This window comes from Ranitomeya variabilis, chromosome 3 (genome assembly GCF_051348905.1).
Source record: "Ranitomeya variabilis isolate aRanVar5 chromosome 3, aRanVar5.hap1, whole genome shotgun sequence".
In the NCBI taxonomy this organism is placed as follows: Eukaryota; Metazoa; Chordata; class Amphibia; order Anura; family Dendrobatidae; genus Ranitomeya; species Ranitomeya variabilis.
In genome coordinates, this window is record NC_135234.1 from 540,148,744 (window position 1) to 540,170,741 (window position 21,998).

General features: G+C 44.6%; 2 protein-coding genes and 1 long non-coding RNA gene across 5 annotated transcripts in view; 1 reads left to right on the forward strand and 2 right to left on the reverse strand.

Moving 5' to 3' along the window:
- Positions 1 to 21,998, reverse strand: part of GGACT (gamma-glutamylamine cyclotransferase) — a 67,734-nt gene that overhangs the window by 28,199 nt on the left and 17,537 nt on the right. Inside the window, exon 1 of one of the 3 annotated variants that reach the window (XM_077297084.1) lies at positions 16,817 to 16,973. The exons of 1 other annotated variant lie outside the window; for it this stretch is intronic. In XM_077297084.1, coding sequence (XP_077153199.1) covers positions 16,817 to 16,829 — 13 coding nt within the window. In that variant the 5' untranslated portion in view covers positions 16,830 to 16,973. Of the gene's footprint in view, positions 1 to 16,774; positions 16,974 to 21,998 lie in introns of those variants that run through there. One more of the 3 variants, XM_077297083.1, reaches the window with a different exon arrangement.
- LOC143818367 (uncharacterized) lies at positions 12,374 to 12,969 on the reverse strand. Its single transcript, XR_013224490.1, has 3 exons — positions 12,824 to 12,969; positions 12,679 to 12,747; positions 12,374 to 12,465 (listed from the first exon to the last, which is right to left on the reverse strand). It is a non-coding gene; the product is annotated as an uncharacterized LOC143818367 (long non-coding RNA).
- LOC143816558 (uncharacterized) overlaps positions 16,308 to 21,998 on the forward strand; it is an 82,678-nt gene continuing 76,987 nt past the window's right edge. Inside the window, exon 1 of the mRNA XM_077297081.1 lies at positions 16,308 to 16,696. The gene's annotated coding sequence lies outside the window, so the exon portion shown is untranslated. The remainder of the gene's footprint in view (positions 16,697 to 21,998) is intronic.

Below are 21,998 nucleotides of genomic sequence, written 5' to 3' on the forward strand. Positions count from 1 at the left end.
GATATTGCATGAGTGAGTTATAAATCAATAGCTCATACTCCTATACCAATCCCACGCTGTTTTATCCTCCTCTCCTTCTCCTCCAGCATTGTTGGTCAATGACTGACTGGCTGTGTTAACTTCTATCAAGAAATCCAACCATCTTTCATAACAATGAGCTGTGAGAGTTATGTTTTTAGTGACCAACAAGGCTGTGTTAGGAAGAAACCTGCCCCAGAAGGAACTGTAGAAGGGTCAGAGGTGATGACTAAAGCATGCAATTAATTCTTGTAAGAGGATTAAGGCACTCATGTTCACTCTGAATCAGAAAACTGAATTGGGAATAAAACGGTTCAAATCCAAGAGTTTACATGTCAAAACTAATATGTGAAATGTAGAAGCAAGCATATAGATAACGAATTGTGAAAAAGCACAAAGGCATTACATGTAAGACAGTACTGATGAACATTAATGTATCCAATTAAGGCTAGTTTCACATTTGCGGTTGAATCCGCAGCGTTTAGGCTGCAACCTGAAACGCACTGTAAACGTGCAAATGCAGCATTTTTTAGATGCATAATGTACCGCATGCGTTAAAAAAAAAATGCAACGTTTGCACGCTTTTTGATGCATTTTGCATGCGTTTGCGTTTTCTGTGCGCATGGTGGAAAATCTAACAGGAGAAAAATCTAGATAAACAGACCCCACCAATGGGACTACAGTGGGCGTGTATTATGGGATATCTTTATATAGACCCTTGGACTGCTGAAATCTTCAGATTTTGCTACTGTATCCTGTGTCATGATAAATCTTCGCATGGACAGCTTTTATTTCAACCTGGATTTAAGTATCAAGCTGTTTCTTGCCTGTGCGTTTGCTTGGGAGCAACAAAGACATCGAGAAAGACAGAGAAGGACAAGGAGTCGGCGTTTTTGGAGACACCCCATTATTGAACTCCGGGAGAGCCGTATAGCTTACCACACGCTATATGGCGAGCTTAATGCCAACCGGGACAAATTCCCGGAATATACCAGGATGTCTCAACAGACTTTTCAGGATTTGCTTGGTCGTGTCCAAGGAGCCATCCGGAGACAGGACACACAGCTCCATAGAGTGATTCCTGCAGAGGAACGTCTCCTGATTACACTAAGGTACATAATAATTCTAAACAAATGCCTGTCATAATTATTGTTGGTCTGCCATGTATTATTTGTACATATGTATATGTGTTTAGCTAAACACCACCATAAAAAAAACTGTTAGTAATTTTTTTTTTCTCCTTTCAGATTCCTGGCTACCAGAGAGAGCTTATCATCGCTCCACTTTCAGTACCAGCTTGTAATTTCCACCTTGTCTGGAATAGTTGAGGACACCTACCGGGCTTTGTGGAACGTTCTCAGGGATGAATTTATTCCCCTACCCACCGCGGACATGTGGATGGAAATTGCCGAAAAATTCTGGAGTGTGTGTAATTTCCCCAACTGTTTGGGAGCGGTGGATGGAAAGCACATACGGATTACCAAACCCGCCAGATCTGCATCCGAGTACTTTAACTACAAGAAATATTTTTCTATAGTGCTCATGGCAATAGCAGATGCGGACTGTTGCTTAATCGCCGTTGACATTGGAGCTTTTGGCCGTGGCAATGACTCCCAGACTTTCAAGAACTCGGATATGGGCCGACATTTGTATGGCAAAAATTTTTATTTTACCCTGCCACAACCTCTCCCCAACACTCAAGGCCAACCGATGTCATTTGTTATGGTTGGGGATGAGGCCTTTCAGATGTGTGAAAACCTACTGAAGCCATATTCCAGTTGGGACTTGAACCACACTAAGAGGATTTATAACTACAGACTGACCAGGGCCCGAAAAACAGTTGAGTGTACCTTTGGGATTCTTGTCTCAAAATGGCACATTCTTGGGACAGCCATTAATCTAAAAATGGAGACAGTCGATGAGGTTGCCAAAGCCTGTGTGGTTCTCCACAATTACATAATTTACATAATGGCTAAGGAGCGTCCCAACATTGAACTGGATGAACCAGCTGCAAACCCATTGCCAGATTACCAGCATCCCTCGCTGCGATCAACTGTTGATGTTGCCCACATGCGGGACCAATTTGCTGCCTATTTTGTTTGTGATATTGGACGTGTGGCATGGCAAGATAATATTGTGTAAAATGTGCTGTTGGGTTTGGGTCTGTACCAGTTATGTTTTAAATGTTACTAATAATATTAGTTAATAAACAACGTGTTTTGATACCTGTACCGAGTCTCCTATGTCTTTCCTCTAAAAACCACTTACCGTATTTTTCGGATTATAAGACACACTTTTGTTCCCCAAAATTTTTGGGGAAAGTGGGGGGTGCGTCTTATAATCCGAATATGTGTGATGTGCTGTAGAGGAGGGGGGGGGGGGGCAGCTCTGGAGTGGTGTCAGGGGGCTGGAGAGGGCTGGCTGCAGAATACAGAGACAGCAGGAGGTCCTGTGCTCCCGCTCATTAGCCTCATGTAATATTCACTGCACTCGCAGTCCATCACCTTGGTGCTGAAGCCATGCCGAGTTGGTTGACAGGGGAGCAGTGCATATTACATGTGCCTGCACTACCCCTCCTCCCATCATGAATATGCCCCCCTGCAGGCATGCACATGATAAAATAACAAACACTTAACTCACCTTCTGATGATGGCTCCATGCTCCCAGTTCTCCCGTGGCTCTTCCTGTGTCTGTGTGGACATCTGATCATGTGATCGGCACAGCACAGTGATATCATCACTGTGTGCCCAGGTCACATGATCTGATGACTGGGAAACAGGAAGTGCAACCGAGGAGCTGGGAGCATGGAGCAATCATCAGGTGAGATAAGTGTTTGTTATTTTATCATGTGCATGTTATTTTATCATGTGCATGCCTTCAGGGAGCATGTGTGCCTGCAGGGGGCATGTAGGGACTGGGGGGGCCATGTGTGTGCCTGCAGAGGGGCATGTAGTGACTGGGGGGGCCATGTAATAACTGGGGGGGCCATGTGTGTGCCTGCAGGGGGGCATGTGTGTGCCTGCAGGGGGGCATGTAGTGACTGGGGGGCTATGTGTGTGCCTGCAGGGGGGCATGTAGTGACTGGGGGGCCATGTGTGTGCCTGCAGGGCGGCATGTAGTGACTGGGGGGCCATGTGCGTGCCTGCAGGGGGGTTATAGTGATGGGGGGCTATATCCAGGATGAGATGGGGGGGCAGTGTGCCAGCAGCCAGGATGGGAGTTATATAGATACCAGGATGAGGGGCATATATATGATTTGTAAGACGGACACTGGCATTATAAGACAGACCCCCATTTAACATAAAATCATCTTTTTCTTCACCAAATATGGAGGTGCGTCTTATAAAGCGAAAAATACGGTATGCTGCTAGTGGTAAGGTAGTTGACATCATTACATCCTGATTCTGTTCTGCAGTATCTATTGGACGCAAACTGAAGAGACGATGGAGGTATAATACAAAGCAGATCTATACTCACCAGTTCATGTGTGAGAAATAATGACTTCATGAGCACAAAACCCAGCCTCATGAATTCACTATTTCTGACACCTGTCCAGGTGAGTATAGATATGCCTTGTATGACCTCCATTGTCTCTTCAGTTTGTGTGAAATAGATTACGTAGACTGAAGAGGAAATGGAGGTTATACAAGGCAGTTCTCTACTCAACAGGTCAGGTGTCATAAATAATGAGTTCAAGACGCAGAGTTTTGTGCATCATGAACTCACTATTTATGACACATGACCTGTTGTGTATAGATCTGCTTTGTATTACCGCCATTGTCTCTTCAGTCTACGACACATAGATTAAGCAGACTAAAGAGATTATGGATAAAATACAAGTAATAATATTTTTTGACAACTCATAACTCCATACCAAACACAAAGATGCAGTGTTCTACTAAACCCCTTCATGACCCAGCCTATTTTGACCTTAATGACGTGGCCATTTTTTTCAATTCTGACCAGTGTCCCTTTATAAGGTAATAACTCAGGAATGCTTCAACGGATCCTAGCGATTGTTTTTTCGTGACATATTGGGCTTCATGTTAGTGGTAAATTTAGGTCAATTTTTGTGTTTATTTGTGAAAAAAACGGAAATTTGGCGAAAATTTTGAAAATTTCGCAATTTTCAAATTTTGTATTTTTATTCTGTTAAACCAGAGAGTTATGTGACACAAAATCTAATATATAAAGCTGAATGTGTGTATGTATGTGTGTGTGTATGTCCGGGATTGGCATCTGTATCGTCGCAGCTACAGCCACAAAATTTTGCACAGTCACATGTCTGGACCCCGAGAGCGTCATAGGCTATGTTGTGAGGCGAAATTTTAACCCCTCGCGTTCCAATTCACCAAACAGTTTTGCCCCTATCTACATAATGGGGAAAAAGTGAAAGGAAAAGTGTTGGAGGCGAATTGACAGCGAATTGACAGATGTGAACAAGGGGGACTTAGAGTGAGAGCGATGGCGCCAAAGAGTATATACCGTACAGTTGCTAAGGTGGGGCCCCGACATGGGATACTCACTACACACGGGGATATGAACACACACACACAAAATGCACCACACACTACCACGTGCTTTAACACATATCACCTCAGCACACATTTCACCACACATACACCAACCTCGCCACATAAAAGTCGAAACACAAAAGTCGCCGCTCAAAACTCGCCACATGCAAAACTAGGCTCACGCAAAACTCGCCACACGTGCAAAACTCACTTCATGGAAAACTCGCCACACGCAAAACTTGCACACGCGGAAAAATTGCCACATGCACAAAAGTTGCAACGCATGCAAAAGTTGCCTCACACAAAACTTGCACATACTCAAAACTCGCCACGTGCAAAACTCGCCATGCGCAAAACTTGCTGCACACAACTTGCTACACTAACCTGTCACATGCAACTCGACACACAAAAAGTTGCTACACGCATTTCGCCACACAAAACTCATCTCACAAAAGTCGCTACATGAATGTCGCCACACGCAACTCAACACACAACTTGACACATGAAACTCGCCCTAAAACACACACAAGTCTGGTATTATCCTTCAAAAATAAAAATCTGATTAATAAGCAGACAAACTACAAGAGCAACAACTGTACCATATAGGAAATACGGCAGCTGTCAGTCACATGACCTGTCTATTATGTGTATGTGTGAGCTAATAAATACTGCCAGGGGGAGGGCTTCATGTTGGCTGGGGATTTATCAGGCTGCCAATTTAGCTTACAAATACTGAGGTAAAAATACTGAGCAAATAACGTGTGAACGCGGTCTAATACAGGAGATGACACACAGGTATATACTATATGCAGGAGGAGATGACACACAGGTATATACTATATACAGGGGAGATGACACACATATATACTATATACAGGGGAGATGACACACAGGTATATACTATATACAGGAGGAGATGACACAGGTATATACTATATACAGGGGAGATGACACACAGGTATATACTATATACAGGAGGAGATGACACAGGTATATACTATATACAGGAGGAGATGACACAGGTATATACTATATACAGGGGAGATGACACAGGTATATACTATATACAGGGGAGATGACAGGTATATACTATATACAGGGGAGATGACACACAGGTATATACTATATACAGGAGGAGATGACACAGGTATATACTATATCAGAGGTATCAAACTGCATTCCTCGAGGGCCGCCAACAGATCATGTTTTCAGGATTTCCTTGTATTGCACAGGTGATAATTTAATCACCTGCACAGAATGATTCCAGCACCTTTTGGAATGCTAAGGAAATCCTGAAAACATGACCTGTTGGCGGCCCTCGAGGAATGCAGTTTGACACCTCTGTACTATATACAGGTGAAATGACAGGTATATACTATATACAGGGTAGATGACACAGGTATATACTATATACAGGGGAGATGACACACGTATATACTATATACAGGAGATGACATACAGGTATATACTATATACAGGAGATGACACACACATATATACTATATACAGGGGAGATGACACCGGTATATACTATATACAGGAGATGACATACAGATATATACTATATACAGGAGGAGATGACAGGTATATACTATATAAAGGAGAGATGACATACAGGTATATACTATATACAGGAGGAGATGACACACGTATATACTATATACAGGAGATGACACACACATATATACTATATACAGGGGAGATGACACAGGTATATACTATATACAGGAGATGACATACAGGTATATACTATATACAGGAGATGACACACAGGTATATACTATATACAGGGGAGATGACACACAGGTATATCCTATATACAGGGGAGATGACATACAGGTATATACTATATACAGGAGATGACATACAGGTATATACTATATATAGATGACATACAGGTATATAGTATATACAGCAGAGATGACACAGGTATATACTATATACAGGAGATGACAGCAGGTATATACTATTTACAGGGGAGATGACACACGTATTTACTATATACAGGAGATGACATACAGGTATATACAGGAGATGACATACAGGTATATACTATATACAGGAGTTGACATACAGGTATATACTATATATAGGAGGAGATGACATACAGGTTTTTAGTATATACAGCAGAGATGACATACAGGTATATACTATATACAGGAGGAGATGACACAGCAGGTATATACTATTTACAGGGGAGATGACATACAGGTATATACTATATACAGGAGATGACATACAGTTGTATACTATATATAAGGGAGATGACAAATATGTACATACTGAGGGGAAAATGAGAGGTGTGAGGTGAAAATGAGGGGTGTGAGTGCAAATTGAGAGGAGTGAGGGAAAATAGTGGAGTGATCGGAAAATGACAGATGTGAGGTAAAAATGACAAGAGTTAGGGAAAATAAGAGGAGTGAGGGGGAAAATGAGAGGAGTGAGGGGGAAAATGAGAGGCGTAATGGGAAAATAAGAGAAGTGAGGTGCTATAACTAACCACAGATATTTACTATGCCCAGGCAACGCCGAGCTCTTCAGCTAGTAGTTAATAAATAACATTTCCCACATGCACAATTTTGGAAACAAATTTTTTTTTGCTAGGAAGTTATAAGGGTTAAAATTTGACCAGCGATTTCTCATTTTTACAACAAAATTTACAAAAATATTTTTTTTTAGGGACCACTTCACATTTGAAGTCAGTTTGAGGGGTCTGTATGGCTGAAAATACCCCAAAGTGACACCATTCTAAAAACTGCACCCCTCAAGGTGCTCAAAACCACATTCAAAAAGTGTATTAACCCTTCAGGTGTTTCACAGCAGCAGAAGCAACATGGAAGGAAAAAATTAACATTTAATTTTTTAGTCACAAAAATGATCTTTTAGCAACAATTTTTTTACTTTCCCAAGGGTAAAAGGAGAAAGTGGACTGAGAAAGTTGTTGTCCAATTTGTCCTGAGTACGCTGATACCACATATGTGGGGGGGAAACACAAGGAGGGAAGGGAAGGAGCGCCATTTTATTTTTTGAATGAAAAATTGGCTCCAATCTTTGGCGGACACCATGTCGCGTTTGGAGAGCCCCTGTGTGCCTAAACATTGGAGCTCCACCACAATTGACCACATTTTGGAAATTAGACCCCCCCCAGGAACTTATCTAGATGCATAGTGAGCACTTTGAACCCCCAGGTGCTTCACAAATTGATCTGAAAAAATGAAAAAGTACTTTTTTTTTCACAAAACATTTATTTTAGCCTCAATTTTTCATTTTCACGTGTTCAACAGGATAAAATTAATCCTAAAATTTGTTGGGCAATTTCTCCTGAGTACACTGAGATACCTCATATGTGGGGGTAAACTACTGTTTGGGCGCACGGCAAGGCTCGGAAGGGAAGGAGCGCCATTTGACTCTTTGAATGAAAAATTAGCTCCAAACGTTAGTGGACACCATGTCGCGTTTGGAGAGCCCCTGTGTGCCTAAAGATTGAAGCTCCCCCACAAGTGACCCCATTTTGGAAACTAGACCTCCCACGGAACTTATCTAGATGTGTGATGACCACTTTTTACCCCAAGTGCTTCACAGTTTATAAAGCAGAGCTGTGAAAATAAAAAAATCTTTTTTTCCTCAAAAATGATTTTTTTTAGTCCGCAATTTTTTATTTTCTCAAGGGTAACAGGAGAAATTGGACCCCAAAGGTTGTTGTCCAGTTTGTCCTGAGTACCCTGGTACCCCATATGTGGGGGTAAACCACTATTTGGGCACATGTCGGGGCTCGGAAGGGAAGTAGTGACGTTTTGAAATGCAGACTTTGATGGAATGGTCTGCGGGTGTCATGTTGCGTTTGCAGAGCCCCTGATGTGCCTAAACAGTAGAAACCCCCCACAAGTGACCCAATTTTAGAAACTAGACCCCCCCAAGGAACTTATCTAGATGTGTGGTGAGCACTTTGAACCCCCAAGTGCTTCACAGAAGTTTATAACGTAGAGCCGTGAAAATAAAAAATATTTTTTTTTTCTTCAAAAATTATTTTTTAACCCCCAATTTTTTTTTTCCCAAGGGTAACAGGAGAAATTAGACCAGCAAGCTTGTTGTTCAATTTTTAATGAGTACGCTGATACCCCATATGAATGGGTAAACCACTGTTTGGGCATACGTCGTGGCTCGGAAGGGAGGGAGCACCATTTGACTTTTTGAACGCAAGATTGGCTGGATTCAATTGTGGCGCCATGTCGTTTGGGACCCCCTGATGTGCCTTAACAGTGGAAACCCCTCAATTCTGACTCAAACACTAACCCCAACACACCCCTAACCCTAATCCCAACCCTAACCATAACTCTAACCACAAGCCTAACCCTAACCCCAACACACCGCTAACCCTAATCTTATCCCTAATTCCAACCCCAACCCTAATCCCAACCCTAACTCTAATTCCAACCCTAACCCTATGTGCCCACGTTGCGGATTCGTGTGCGGGTTTTTCAGCACAGTTTTTGAAAAATCCGCAGGTAAAACGCTCTGCGTTTTACCTGTGGATTTCCTGCGTTTTTTGTGCGGATTTGACCTGCGGTTTTACACCTGCGGATTCCTATTGAGGAACAGGTGTAAAACGCTGCGGAATCCACACAAAGAATTGACATGCTGCGGAAAATACAACGCTGCGTTTCCGCGTGGTATTTTCGGCACCATGGGCACAGCGGATTTGGTTTTCCATGGATTTACATGGTACTGTACACCGCATGGAAAACTGCTGCGAATCCGCAGCCAAATCCGCACCGTGTGCACATACCCTAATTCCAACCTTAATTCTAACCCTAACCCTAGTTCTAACCCTAATCCTAGTTCTAACCCTAACGGAAAAATAAAAATAAATATATTTTCTTTATTTTATGATGTTCACTACCTACGGGGGTGATAAAGGAGGGGGGGCTATTTACTATTTTTTTTATTTTGATCACTGTGGTAGAACCTATCACAGTGATCAAAATGAATGAACGAATCTGCCACCCGCCATTTTAGAAGATGGCGACGCCCATCCTAGATGCCGGACGGACACCGGAAGGGACCCCGGGACTCCGGAGGTACGGGGGGGTAAGATCGGACAGCGGGGAGGGGGGGAGCGCCGGACAGGACGGAGGGGAGAGGAGGGGAGAGGAGGGCGCGGAGGACAGGATGGCGGCTGCAGATCGCCGCTGTAAGTCGGTGGGAGGGTCAGATCGGGGTCTCCAGCCATGACCGATGATATTGCAGTATCTGCCATGGCTGGATTGTAATATTTCATCAAGTTTCATTGCTGAAATATTACAAATTGCTCTGATTGGCTGTTTCACTTTCAACAGCCAATCAGAGCGATTGTAGCCACGTGGGGGCAAAGCCACCCCCCTGGGCTGAAGTACCACTCCCCCTGTCCCTGCAGATCAGGTGAAATTTGAGTTAACCCTTTCACCCGATCTGCAGAGACGCGATCCCTACATGACATCACATAGGCGTCACAGGTCGGATTAGCACCGACTTTCATGACGCCTACGTGGCACCACAGGTCGGGAAGGAGTTAATAACTCCTGGAGCTATGAGGTGGCAAAAAAACAAAGTGTGCGGCGCAGTGTGTTTATTCGGCGCACGGTGTGTGTTGCCGGCAGCAAAATACACAAATAACCAAACCGTATTGGGGGCAAAAAACATTAACATTTAAAAAAAAATAAAAAATTAACTGCGCCGGCTTGGGGTAGAGTGACGGAACTGGGGTGTGTGTAGCTGTGAGGCTTGGCTAACTGAAGATGACGCAGGGGTTGCAGGAGAAGGGGCAATTAAAGTAGTGAGGTCAGAGAGTTCAGAGATGGTACTAGAGGCATGGGAAGGCAGAGACACACTGGAAGGGAGAGACAAACCTGACATCACAGACACATTGGGAGGTGAGGGGGGAGGGATAGCGATAGTCCGCTGTTTCTTTTTCACTTTCCCTTTTTGAGATCGGCGCTGCGGTCTGGGGAGCCTCGGTGGGCTCATTTCTTGCATTTCTTGGTCATGGTGGCCGACCTGTCGGGGTCCGTGTGCCGCTGATGCTGCATGGTTGTGGTGGGGAAGGCCATGCCAGGGTCCTGCTGCCGCTGCATTGTGGTGGTGGCGAAAGCCTCTCCAGGGTCCGGGTACTGCTGCATGCTGGTGGTGAAAAGCATGCCAGGATCCGGGTGCTGATGCAGCTGGGACCTGGTGATGGTGACCGACCTGTCCCGATCCGGGTGCTGCTGCTGCATGGTGGGGGCAGTGGAGGATGTCCAAGCAGGAGCAGCAGTTGGCATGGTGGTGGCGATGGCCTGTCCAGCAGCACTCGGCATAGTGGTGGCGCTGTAGTGGTGTCCGGCAGTGCTTGGAATGGTGGTGGCCGTGCAGTGGTATGCAGCAGAGCTCGGCATTGAGGTCAAGCGTGACAGTGTTGGCACAGGTGGAAAGGCCACCACTGGCTGCTAAAAATACCGAGTCTGCTGCATAGCCTGCACGTAAGCAGCATTGCAGGCCTGCATGACACTAAGGGTACGTGTCCACGGTCAGTTAACGCTGCGTGTTTGACGCTGCGCCGAGCTGCAGCGTCAAACACGCAGCATCCAGATGTTCCAGCATAGTGGAGGGGATTTTATGAAATCCCGTGTCCACTATGCGTGGAAACACGTATCCGACTTCCCTGCGACTCCGGACATGCTGCGCGTCTTTTCAGATCGCAGCATGTCCGAATACCTTGCGGGGACGCTGCGTCCCCGCAAGGCATAACACAGGGCCCTATGGCGAGGGGTGCGATGATCCCGGATGTGTACAGTTAACACATCCGGCATCATCACGTCCCAAAAGGGGGCGGGGCTTAGCGCCGAGCGGCTTCGCCGCTCCGACGATACCGCCGGCCATCCTGATCGTGGACACGTACCCTAAGCTGGAGATCAGGAGTAAGGTGTTCCGACATGCCCTTTTCTATTTGATTAGAAAAAATGATGTGCTGGCCTCTGGAGGTCGGCTTTCACTTGGTCAAGGCTTCAGGTGACATCCTGGATAAATGTATTCATATGCTTTAAGCCATTATCCCGTCTGTCTCCCATCGCCTTGAGTCCATCATGAAAGACCGAGCTCAAGTGCAAAAACTCGGGCATGAGTGACCTGTCCGAGGCCCTCTGCCGCTGCCGGGAAGAGCCCAAAAAAAAGAGGCAGAGGACTGGGACAGGGGAATACCTGATGGACCAGCTTCCTGGTCTCCAGTCTGTGTTGCAGGCCCACTTGCTGCAGCGCTGCTGGATGGCTGGGACGGGTCCGTGACTGTTTGATGAAGGACTGCTCCAGAACCAGGGTCAAGAGTGCTGCTCCAGGTGCTGTGAACAAAAAAAAAAATACATTAGTACCAAACATTTACAATAGTAAAAGCGCCAACTCCTGTGGAATAGAAAAATACAGATTAGGCAATACAACACAACCCATTACACCACAAAAGATACTTACGTTCTCTGGGCAAGGACCAGTCTCAAAAATGCTTATATTTTCTGATCCTTGCTCCAGAATCACTGGGAACCCGGCTCTCTTGATGAATGTCCTTGTTGAAGCGATCCTTCATTGAACGCCAACGTGTTCTGACTTTGAGCACTGTTGAAAAATAAAAATAATGGTTAGACAATGCATTTTTGGCCATGATCACACAACTGTGTGTGAGTTTCTCTCATCACACACAGTTGTGTGATCCCGGATAAGGTCACTGCTGCATCACACCACATTGCAATACTTACGAAATGCATTGTGGACCCGAGTCGGGGCATTGTCCCAGCCATCCCACATCGCTTGGGCCACCTCATTCCGTCGTTGTCCGAGTGCTGCGGAACCCGGTGTCCCACAACAGGACTCGCTCATGGATCAGGGAGATGAGGATATCGTTATCAATGAGGTCCTCATACCGTTCTGGAACCTAGAAATTAGATACATTAATGTTTGAGACATTAACATAAGGAAAAGAAAAAAACAACAGAGCCAGAAAACAGGCAAGAATATTCAAAGTCAAGAAAAAAAAAAAGGAGTCAAGAGGAAAAAGGTAAAGAAAGAGCAAAGTAAAGAAATAAACAGTCCAGAATAGTACAGTCAGGATACATTAAACAGAGGACAATCAGTCAGGTATACTTACACACCGCCTTGCCACACGACCGTGTCTACGCTGCTCCTGCTCGGCCTCTGCCGCAGTTGAAGAACTGTTCTGAAAATTAAAAGAAATTGTCACATGTGTAGATGTGACAGAGAATACTTACCAATCTGAAGAGGTGAGTACTCACTTCACTGTCATTTCCACCTTGTTCAGGCCCAAGACGCTCCTCAGAAGAAGACGATGACATTCTGATGCATGCAGCAAGAAAAAAAAAGACAGACATTATTAGGACATATAGGGAGAGAAAAAATAAAATACAGACATTGGCTTTGTACTCACATTGTTCAAAGTGTAGATTCCTCCCAGGTTCTTTCAAGCCTCTGATCTGCTTCCCAGCGAGTAGTGATCTGCAAATGCCCACTCCCTCCTTTTATCAGTTTGTATGTGGGGGGTGGCTAATCAGTGTCTAGACAGGTTTTCCTGTGTTAAAACACATGCGTTTACAAACGCAAACAAACACATGTGCTTGTGAACGCACGCGTTCTCATAGACTGTAATGCGTTTTTTCGCCGCATTCCTTCCACTAACAACCGCATACGTTTTGAGGCGCAAATTGACGCCTCTGAAATTACATGTAGCGTTTACCGTGCCAAGCCGCAGACAACGAAACGACGCATGCGTTGTCAAACGTGGCAAAACGCAATCGCAGGTACCTGCGTCCCTAATGTTAAATATAGGAATACACGACGCATGCAGAAAATTGCGGCATAAACGCTGCGGACACAACCGCAAATGTGAAACCAGCTTTAGAAAAGTAAAAACCCAGTGACATTGAATACAGCCACTGCAGTAATGCTACGTTCACATTTGCGGTCTGCGCCGCAGCGTCGGGCGCCGCCGCATGCGTCATGCGCCCCTATATTTAACATGGGGGCGCATGGACATGCGTCGCACTTGCGTTTTGCGCCGCATGCGTCCCTGCGGCGCACGCGTCCGGGCGCAGAGGACGCAGCAAGTTGCATTTTTGCTGCATCCAAAATCAATCAAAAAAAGGACGCATGCGGCGCAAAACGCAGCGTTGTGCATGCGTTTTGCTACGTGCAAATGTGAACGTAGCCTAACCCTTGCAACTACACAGAAAAAAAAAATCACAGACTATGCAGAACAGTTGGGAACACTTATCTACAGCTGAAAACTGGTGTAAGTGCTAAAATAGGCTGGAGCTTTAGAACTACAGTAGTTTTGATCAAATAACCTCACTGTTTCCTTATAGGTAAAAAAGTAGAACAAGAATGAATAGATTAAATAGATGTGCTATAAGAATTAAAGGATAAAGTAACGATTAGCGTCTAAGGTTTTGTCTTGCATAAAAAGATGGAGTCTTGGAGATAAAGAAAGCAGCCAAAAGTATACTATTGCAATTGTCACAATTAATTTGTGTTTTTTCCCTCCGTAAGAAATTATTAGTCATATAACTTATTTCATCATGACCAAAAGTCACCCCAGCGTGGATATTTTTTGGCCACTGTTGGCAAAATCTACGCATGACAAATAATAAAGCCTATACTCACCTCCCGTACAAGCGCCATTTCTGCGGTGTCAGCACTCGCTCTCCCTGGGGCTGACATGTGGTTGTTGTGGCACGTGGTGTCCGTTGCCTAATCAGCGCTGGCGTCATTGTCCCCGCCTTTGGACAAATCAATCACAAAGAGTAAGGCTACGTTCACATTTGCGTTGTGCGCCGCTGCGTCGGTGACGCAACGCACAACGCAAACAAAACCGCAACAAAACGCACGCTAAAACGCTGCGTTCTGCGACGCATGCGTCCTTTTTTGCCGAAAGTTGGACGCAAAAAAAATGCAACTTGTTGCGTTCTCTGCGCCCAACGCTTGCGGCCATGCGTCGCAAAACGCAGCACAACGCATGTCCATGCGCCCCCATGTTAAATATAGGGGCGCATGACGCATGCGGCGACGAACACTAATGTGAACGTAGACTAAGTCCGGACTGCAGCTGATCTCTCACTTCCTCTTCATGTTCAATTTGTCTGAAGGCGGAGACAGTGACGTCTTCATTAATTGGGCACTAGCATCACGGGTCACAACAGCATGGGAGCCCTGGGACCACGAGTGCTGACACTACTGGAATGGCACCAGCACAGGAGTTGAGTATAAGTTTTAAGATTTTATTGAGCCAAGTGAGGGGTTTGAGAAGTTGTCCAAGCAGTGGAGAACTTCTTTAAGTTTAGTCTAGTATGTTGATAGTTCGATCATAACAATTGATCGGCTGCATTTCGTACAAAACTAATTTCAGGTGTCAGGTCACTTCTACATTTTCTCAGTGGTAGACTTCGTCGGTTACATTGTTACATGTATACTAGGTATAATGAATACTAACTACATTAGGCCTCATCAATAAGTCCATGTTTCATGGATGTGTAGAATCTATCTTTTTCATGGATACATGTAACATAATCTGTAGTGCTGGTCACTTGTCTTTTTCACGTCGTTTTTTTTTTCCAGCAGTATGTATGACAAGGGCCTACACAAGTCTATGGGTTTGAGAAAAAACAAACGCACACGTATAGCATCAGTGTGCCATCTGTGGTTAACATTGAAAAGTATGAGAAAAGCTTTGCAATTCATTTGTTCATCCATCCATGAAAAACACTGACGACACACTGATGGTAAAAACGGACACATGGACAACACTGATGACATTGGTACCAGTTTTTCACGTACATGTGAATGAGGCCTTAGTGGTGGTCCTCTGTATAGGAATGTACAGACTGCTGCGCTTGGCTATATAGATGGAAAAAAAATTGACGCACACTGCTGTAACCACTGCATCTGAGGGTTATGTCTGAACCCTTGACTAAGCCATAGACTGAGTTGACACAAATGCAGGTAAAAAATACATAACGATGAATCAGACAATGTTCCTTTTTTTTTTTTTATCTTGTGGTAGTAGTTGCCGTTTTATTTCTTGCCAAATTCTTCAAAATGGCAGATGTAGTTCATGGATATTTTTGCAAAGTCAAAAACAGCTTTTATTTTTGTCTTTGTGCCATTCAAAGCAAAAGAAAATTTGCATAGTGCACAAATTTGTGCAAAAATGGCTTGAGAACAAAATAAAGAAAATAGTATAAATAAAGAAAATCTGCAGTACATTTGTGCCAAAGTTTAGCATCTTTTTAAAAGTTATATTTGATGAAACATTGGCTCCATTGGGGTTTCCATCTGAGGTCGTGAAAAACTAAATTGAGCCACAACCCCCGAAGGGACTATTGACATTAATGAAGACGGAGTCACTTTGTTCTTGTTCTTATTGTCACTTAGGCTGGGTTCACATTGCGGCCGTTCAGCCCGTTCAACACATGCGTTAAATGGGCTGCGTTAACGCAAGTGCCGAAATGTGATCGCGCTAGCGCAGGTAGAGCTAGCAGATGCTCTCTCTGTGCTAGCGGTGACGGACCCAGAAACGCTGCAGCCCGCGTCCCAGGGTCCGTCACTCAATGATGGCACATCGCTAGCGCATGCCCATTTTGGGCGTGCGCTAGCGATGCGTCCGACATAGGGCTTAATGGTGGCGTTAACGGACTGGGGAAACGTAGTGTGAACCCAGTCTTAGTTTCATCACTGCCTATTTCAGGTGGGAAAAAAAAGAAAAGGGGACTTGACCACGCTTCTGTGTCAGCCACACAATGGGGAACAGACCACAAAGTGACTCAGTCTGCTTCGTTAGTCAATGGCTGGTCAGTCGATGAGTCCGAATCCTGTTTTTCAGGGGTTTTCAAGACGGAAATCATGGTGGAGCTACTGATGTGAACCCGCTCTCTGTCACGCAAAAAAATGGGGGAAATTAATTCTTGTCCCTGTCTGAAAAGATGGATAACGGGAAAAAAAAAACCACAAACTGAATCCATCCGAGCTCTGTGTGAAACCGCGCCGTCAGGGCGTGAATGTGAACATGGCAACCACACTAATCACTCCCAGGAGAGAAGCTGCGTCATTGCGAGGACTCGGGGGCACAGCCTGAGGAAACAAGCACTTGGTGTGAGGTAAACAGCGCGCCCAGGAAGTAGTGACTGTAAACTATAACTTCTGCTGGGGGCTGCTTTCCCGGGCTCTCCACTCACTAGTATGTGCCGCAGGCAAGACAGAGCAGAGCAGGTCATTACCAGAATCTCCCATCTCTCACGACTGACAGGATCTCCTCAGGCCACAGCCACTTCTTCCTAGTCCCCCGGCACCACGTGACCAGCCGGCCGCGCTCAGCCTGCGGGGATTAGTGCAGCGCCAGCGTGGGCTGAGGTGGGGGCCGGGGCTTGGGGGTATCGCGTGGTAAGAGTCACAGAGCCCCACACAGCTTCCGTACAGCGGGGTGAACTCGTACCGTGCACGGTATAATTGCCCCAGGGCTGACAGGAGACCCTGCGGGCGCCTGGGAGCTGACTCCGCCAATATCGTCACGTGTTGCAGGCTTTTCAGCTTTGTGGTGCCACGTTCAGAGCCATAGCGTAATTTTCTGGAAGTGTTGCTTGTTTTGTTCTTTTTGCAGGTGTGTTGTGGCTTTCCTCATTTTGGGAACATAAGGTTCTCATTCCGGGAATGACGGAAAAAGGATTTAGGGTCCGATTCCTCCAGACCAGGGTTTTAGCCGCTCTCCAAGAGTGGTAGAGCTGGCCAAGTGGCATGCACCTCCTCACAAATCCTACCCAGTCCTGCCTGGCATAAGATTTGTGCCACTTGTCAGTAATTTGATGAGTGGAGATCGCCACCTCCAAAAATTGTAACATTTTAGCTCACCCTCATGTTTTACTAAAACTGTGAAACTTTTGAAAGCTTTTTACAGTGCAGCATTTTGGTATAAAAGCTGTGACAGACTTAGGGCCATTTACCTTACCTTTAATCCATTGATCGGTGAAATGACCTCGTTATTAATTTTGTAAAGTAATTTTACATATTAGTTTGGTACAATAGTAAATTTTCATAAAAGTAATTTTGTGGCTTTTCATTTTTTCCTTTATTTCTATGTTGTTCACTTGTAATTAAAATAACGTCAAGTTTTTTAAACTGTTAAAAAAAATTGTCATGTTAACACATTTGTAAAATAATTTTTCCATGGAAAAGCTGTTTGTTTGTTTTTCTAATGTATTATTTATTGTTTCTTTTTTGTTGTTGTTCCATTAGGAGACTCCACTGTCCTTGTCTGGCTTTGTTGGGAGCTTTTCTCAACATTTATGCTAAATTCATACGGTTGCAAATTACGGGCGTGACCGGCTCTGTGCGTAGCGCCGTTTGCCACATACATCCATAAATCAGACTGGAGCATGTGATTTTTAAGCTGAGCTTTACTATTCCTTCCTGGGTCCAGCGCTGAGTCCCTGCTGTGGTTCCCGGTGTCTGTTATTGCCTGCAGTGCTGGAGACAGTCAGCGAGCTGAGCGGTTCATGCCAGGAACTTAGAGCCGTGGAGATCACTGATTGGCTCTGCTGATGTTAAGTTAGTGCTGCAGACAATAACCGACACCAGGAGACTCCGCGATGGACACAGGGAGGGTGAGTAAGACTACGTTCACTTTTGCGGCACAGCGTCGGCGACGCAACGCAAAACGTATGCACAACGCAGCGTTTTGTGACGCATGCGTCCATTTTTGGCATGATTTTTGGCGCAAAAAAACTGCATCATGCAGCGTCCTCTGCGCCCTGACGCTTGCGCCAAAAATTACGCATGCGTCACAAAACGCTAGACAACGCATGTCCATGCGCCCCCATGTTAAATATAGGGACGCATGCGTCGCCGAACCTGCGCCCGACGCAACGCAAATGTGAACGCAGCCTAAGGCCTCCTTCAGATGTCCGTGTTTCAAGTACGTGTGACATCCATTTGTTTTCCACGAGTACCACATAATCTATGAGGCTGCACACATGTCCATGCGTTTGCACAAATCGTGTGTCTGAGCACTCCACACGTGACATGTCCGTTTTTTTTTTTACCAGTATCAGATGACAAAAGCCAATACGAATCTATAAGTTAGTGTAAAACACGGATGGCATTTGTGTGTAATCCGTGTATTGTACGTGTTTACCATTGCAAAGTATCGATAAAACTTTGGAATTGATTAGAAAGAAAAATAGATACTAGAAAGAAAATATATGGCACAGTAGAAGTGTACCTATGAAAAAAATTACAATCCTCTCCATTCTTTGTAGGTGGTAAAACTTACAAAATTGTCAGCGTATCAAATACTTATTTTCCCCACTGTATATGCACAAAATGGTGGTAAAAATAAGGAGCAGATCTCCAAAACATGGCATAACATTTTAACACTGTATAAATAAATAGCATTTCTTTACCCTTACTCCTTTCTGTTGGCATGATGGTCGGATTTAGTGTCTTCAACTTTATATTTAGCTACTCTTGTATGGTGAACCTTTCAAAACTTCTTTGCAAAAAGACATGTACATGATGCCAGGCATCATCTGTCACCACCACCACAGGTCCTCCTATCCTGTAACGGTGTGAGAATACGCTTTCAGGTCAGTTCCCCCTTTATTAGTTGCCTCTTTGTATGCTAATCTGTCGTACTGTATGATATTACCTGTTTTATTGTACATGGTTGCCTGTATGGCTGTCGTTCTCATGACTGGCAGCTTTACCAATATTGTATGTTAATTGTGACAATGCAAGCATTGAGCAATCACAATCTCTTCCCTTAGGGTACTGTCACACAGTGGCACTTTTGTCGCTACGACGGTACGATCCGTGACATTCCAGCGATATCCATACGATATCGCTGTGTCTGACACGCAGCAGCGATCAGGGACCCTGCTGAGAATCGTACGTCGTAGCAGATCGTTTGGAACTTTCTTTCGTCGCTGGATCTCCCGCTGTCATCGTTGGATCGGTGTGTGTGACACCGATCCAACGATGCGTTTGCTTGTAACCAGGGTAAACATCAGGTTACTAAGCGCAGGGCCGTGCTTAGTAACCCGATGGTTACCCTGGTTACCATCGTAAAAGTAAAAAAAAAAAAACAGTACATACTCACATTCCGGTGTCCGTCAGGTCCCTAGCCGTCTGCTTCCCGCTCTGACTGAGTGCCGCCGTAAAGTGAAAGCAGATCACAGCGGTGACGTCACAGCTGTGCTCTGCTCTTTACATTCCGGCCGGCAGTCAGTCAGAGCGGGAAGCAGACTGCAAGGGACCTGACGGACACCGGAATGTGAGTATGTACGTTTTTTTTTTTTTTTTTACTTTTACGATGGTAACCAGGGTAAACATCGGGTTACTAAGCGCGGCCCTGCGCTTAGTAACCCGATGTTTACCCTGGTTACCCGGGGCCTTCGGCATCGTTGGTCGCTGGAGAGCGGTCTGTGTGACAGCTCTCCAGCGACCACACAACGACTTTCCAACGATCACGGCCAGGTCGTATCGCTGGTCGTGATCGTTGGAAAGTTGCAGAGTGTGACAGTACCCTAAATCTTTTACTAAATCGGCATCACCTATAGGCCGGGGTCACACTTGCGTGTGCAATGCAAGAAACTCGCGTGAGTCTCTTGTCTCAATACCTGGCACTGCTGCCAGCACTCGGGACCGGAGCATGCGGCTGCATGTATTTCTATGCAACTGAACGCTTCGGTCCCAAAAGACTCATGCGAGTTTCTCGCATTGCACACGCAAGTGTGACCCCGTACATAACAGATCATTTTTCAATAAACATTTACTATAGCAATAAAATTCTACTGACAAAGTACCACAGTTATTAGAATGTCTTATTCCCCATAACAGGTACTCTCTTCACAAAATGTCACTAAACAACATGTAACATGGTACAGTACAGAGAATAATAGCCCTCAACCACTTGTTATAGTTAGTAAATGTGGTAAATGAACTGATTAATCAACGGTAAGTGAACTAATGAAATCAAGTGTATAAGGTCTGTAAGAAAATAGCATTAATTTCAGTTATGGACTTCATCGCAAATGTAAATTGAGTTGAAACCTATAGTAGAACAAGAAGCTATAAGCTCCTTGTCATGCTATTGTCAGTCTTTATTGCACCAGGCCACTGATTTCAAAGGTAAGACAAGGCCTCAGCTACTTAGATCATCGTCAAATCTTGTTTTGATGTGGGACACAGATTACTATTTTATGGCAAGCTATAACTAGCAATGAGCGGACCTGTGGAAGCTTGGGTTCTGGTACTCGACCCAAACTTTATTCCAAAGTTTGGATCGGATACCAGAACTGTATCTGAAAAAGAACCTGAACTTTTGACCTGGAAAATTCTCTCTTTCCTTCCTCCTGGATTTCCGCCGGAGCTCCAAACATTCCACCGGACTTCCGGGAGAACTACATGTTCAGCGTTTAGCACCGGACACTTAACTGTCCGGTACAAATTCTGAAATTTTAAGTTCGGGTTCGCTCATCTCTTGTTATACCTGTATAGATGGACTCAAAATTTGTAGGGCGCACACGTAGCATTATAGCTTCACAGGGCAAACGAGCATGATTAGTTTCAAGGAGGCACATAAAATAATTTCTTCCTAGCGGGCACAAAGAGGGTATTACTTTAGATGGCAACATACATAAGGAGCATTACAGCTTTCTACTGCCATAACGGGAGTATTACAATTTAGGAAGTACACAGCAATATTTTCCTGGGTGCACAAAGTGGTGTCTACCAGTATGCGCACACTGTATGTTAGTAATATTGGTCCTTGTGTTATTTTTGTGTTCAGTAATAGTATGGCTGTTTTTATTCAGCTGCTTCATGGTTGTAAGAATTTTTCATGATGTAGCAGTATATTTTGTGCCTTTGTATAGTTATTATTGCCCTATGTATAATGTGTTTTGCTTGTAATTTGCTGGCCACTACAGGTCTGACAATTGAGATCGCAACTGATGCCAAGAACAGGGCTCTAAAATGCCCAGTTGGAGAGGACTGGTGGATGCCCATGAGCTCTATTCATTGTTTATAGGACACCTGGAGACACAAAAGCACAGCGAGGCCTTTCAGGGCCTGCATATTACACATACAGTATATCACCTGCAATGATAACTATAAATCAGTGCCTGTAGAACTGCTTCTGAGGCCTCATCCAGATGGCAGGTTTTTTTTTTTTCACGTACGCAAAAAGGTCCAAATTTTATAATTGTTTAATTAGTGTGTCAGTTTTTACCATTCGTTTCATTAGTGCTTTTCCACATATGGGTAAATAAATTACAAAAGTTCTATACTTTGCAATGTTAATCACAGATGGATGCCATAAGTGTGCTGTCTGTTATTCTCAAAGACCCCTAGACTTGTATGGGTGATTTACATGGCTAATTTTTATCCTTGAAGCTGATAAAAACA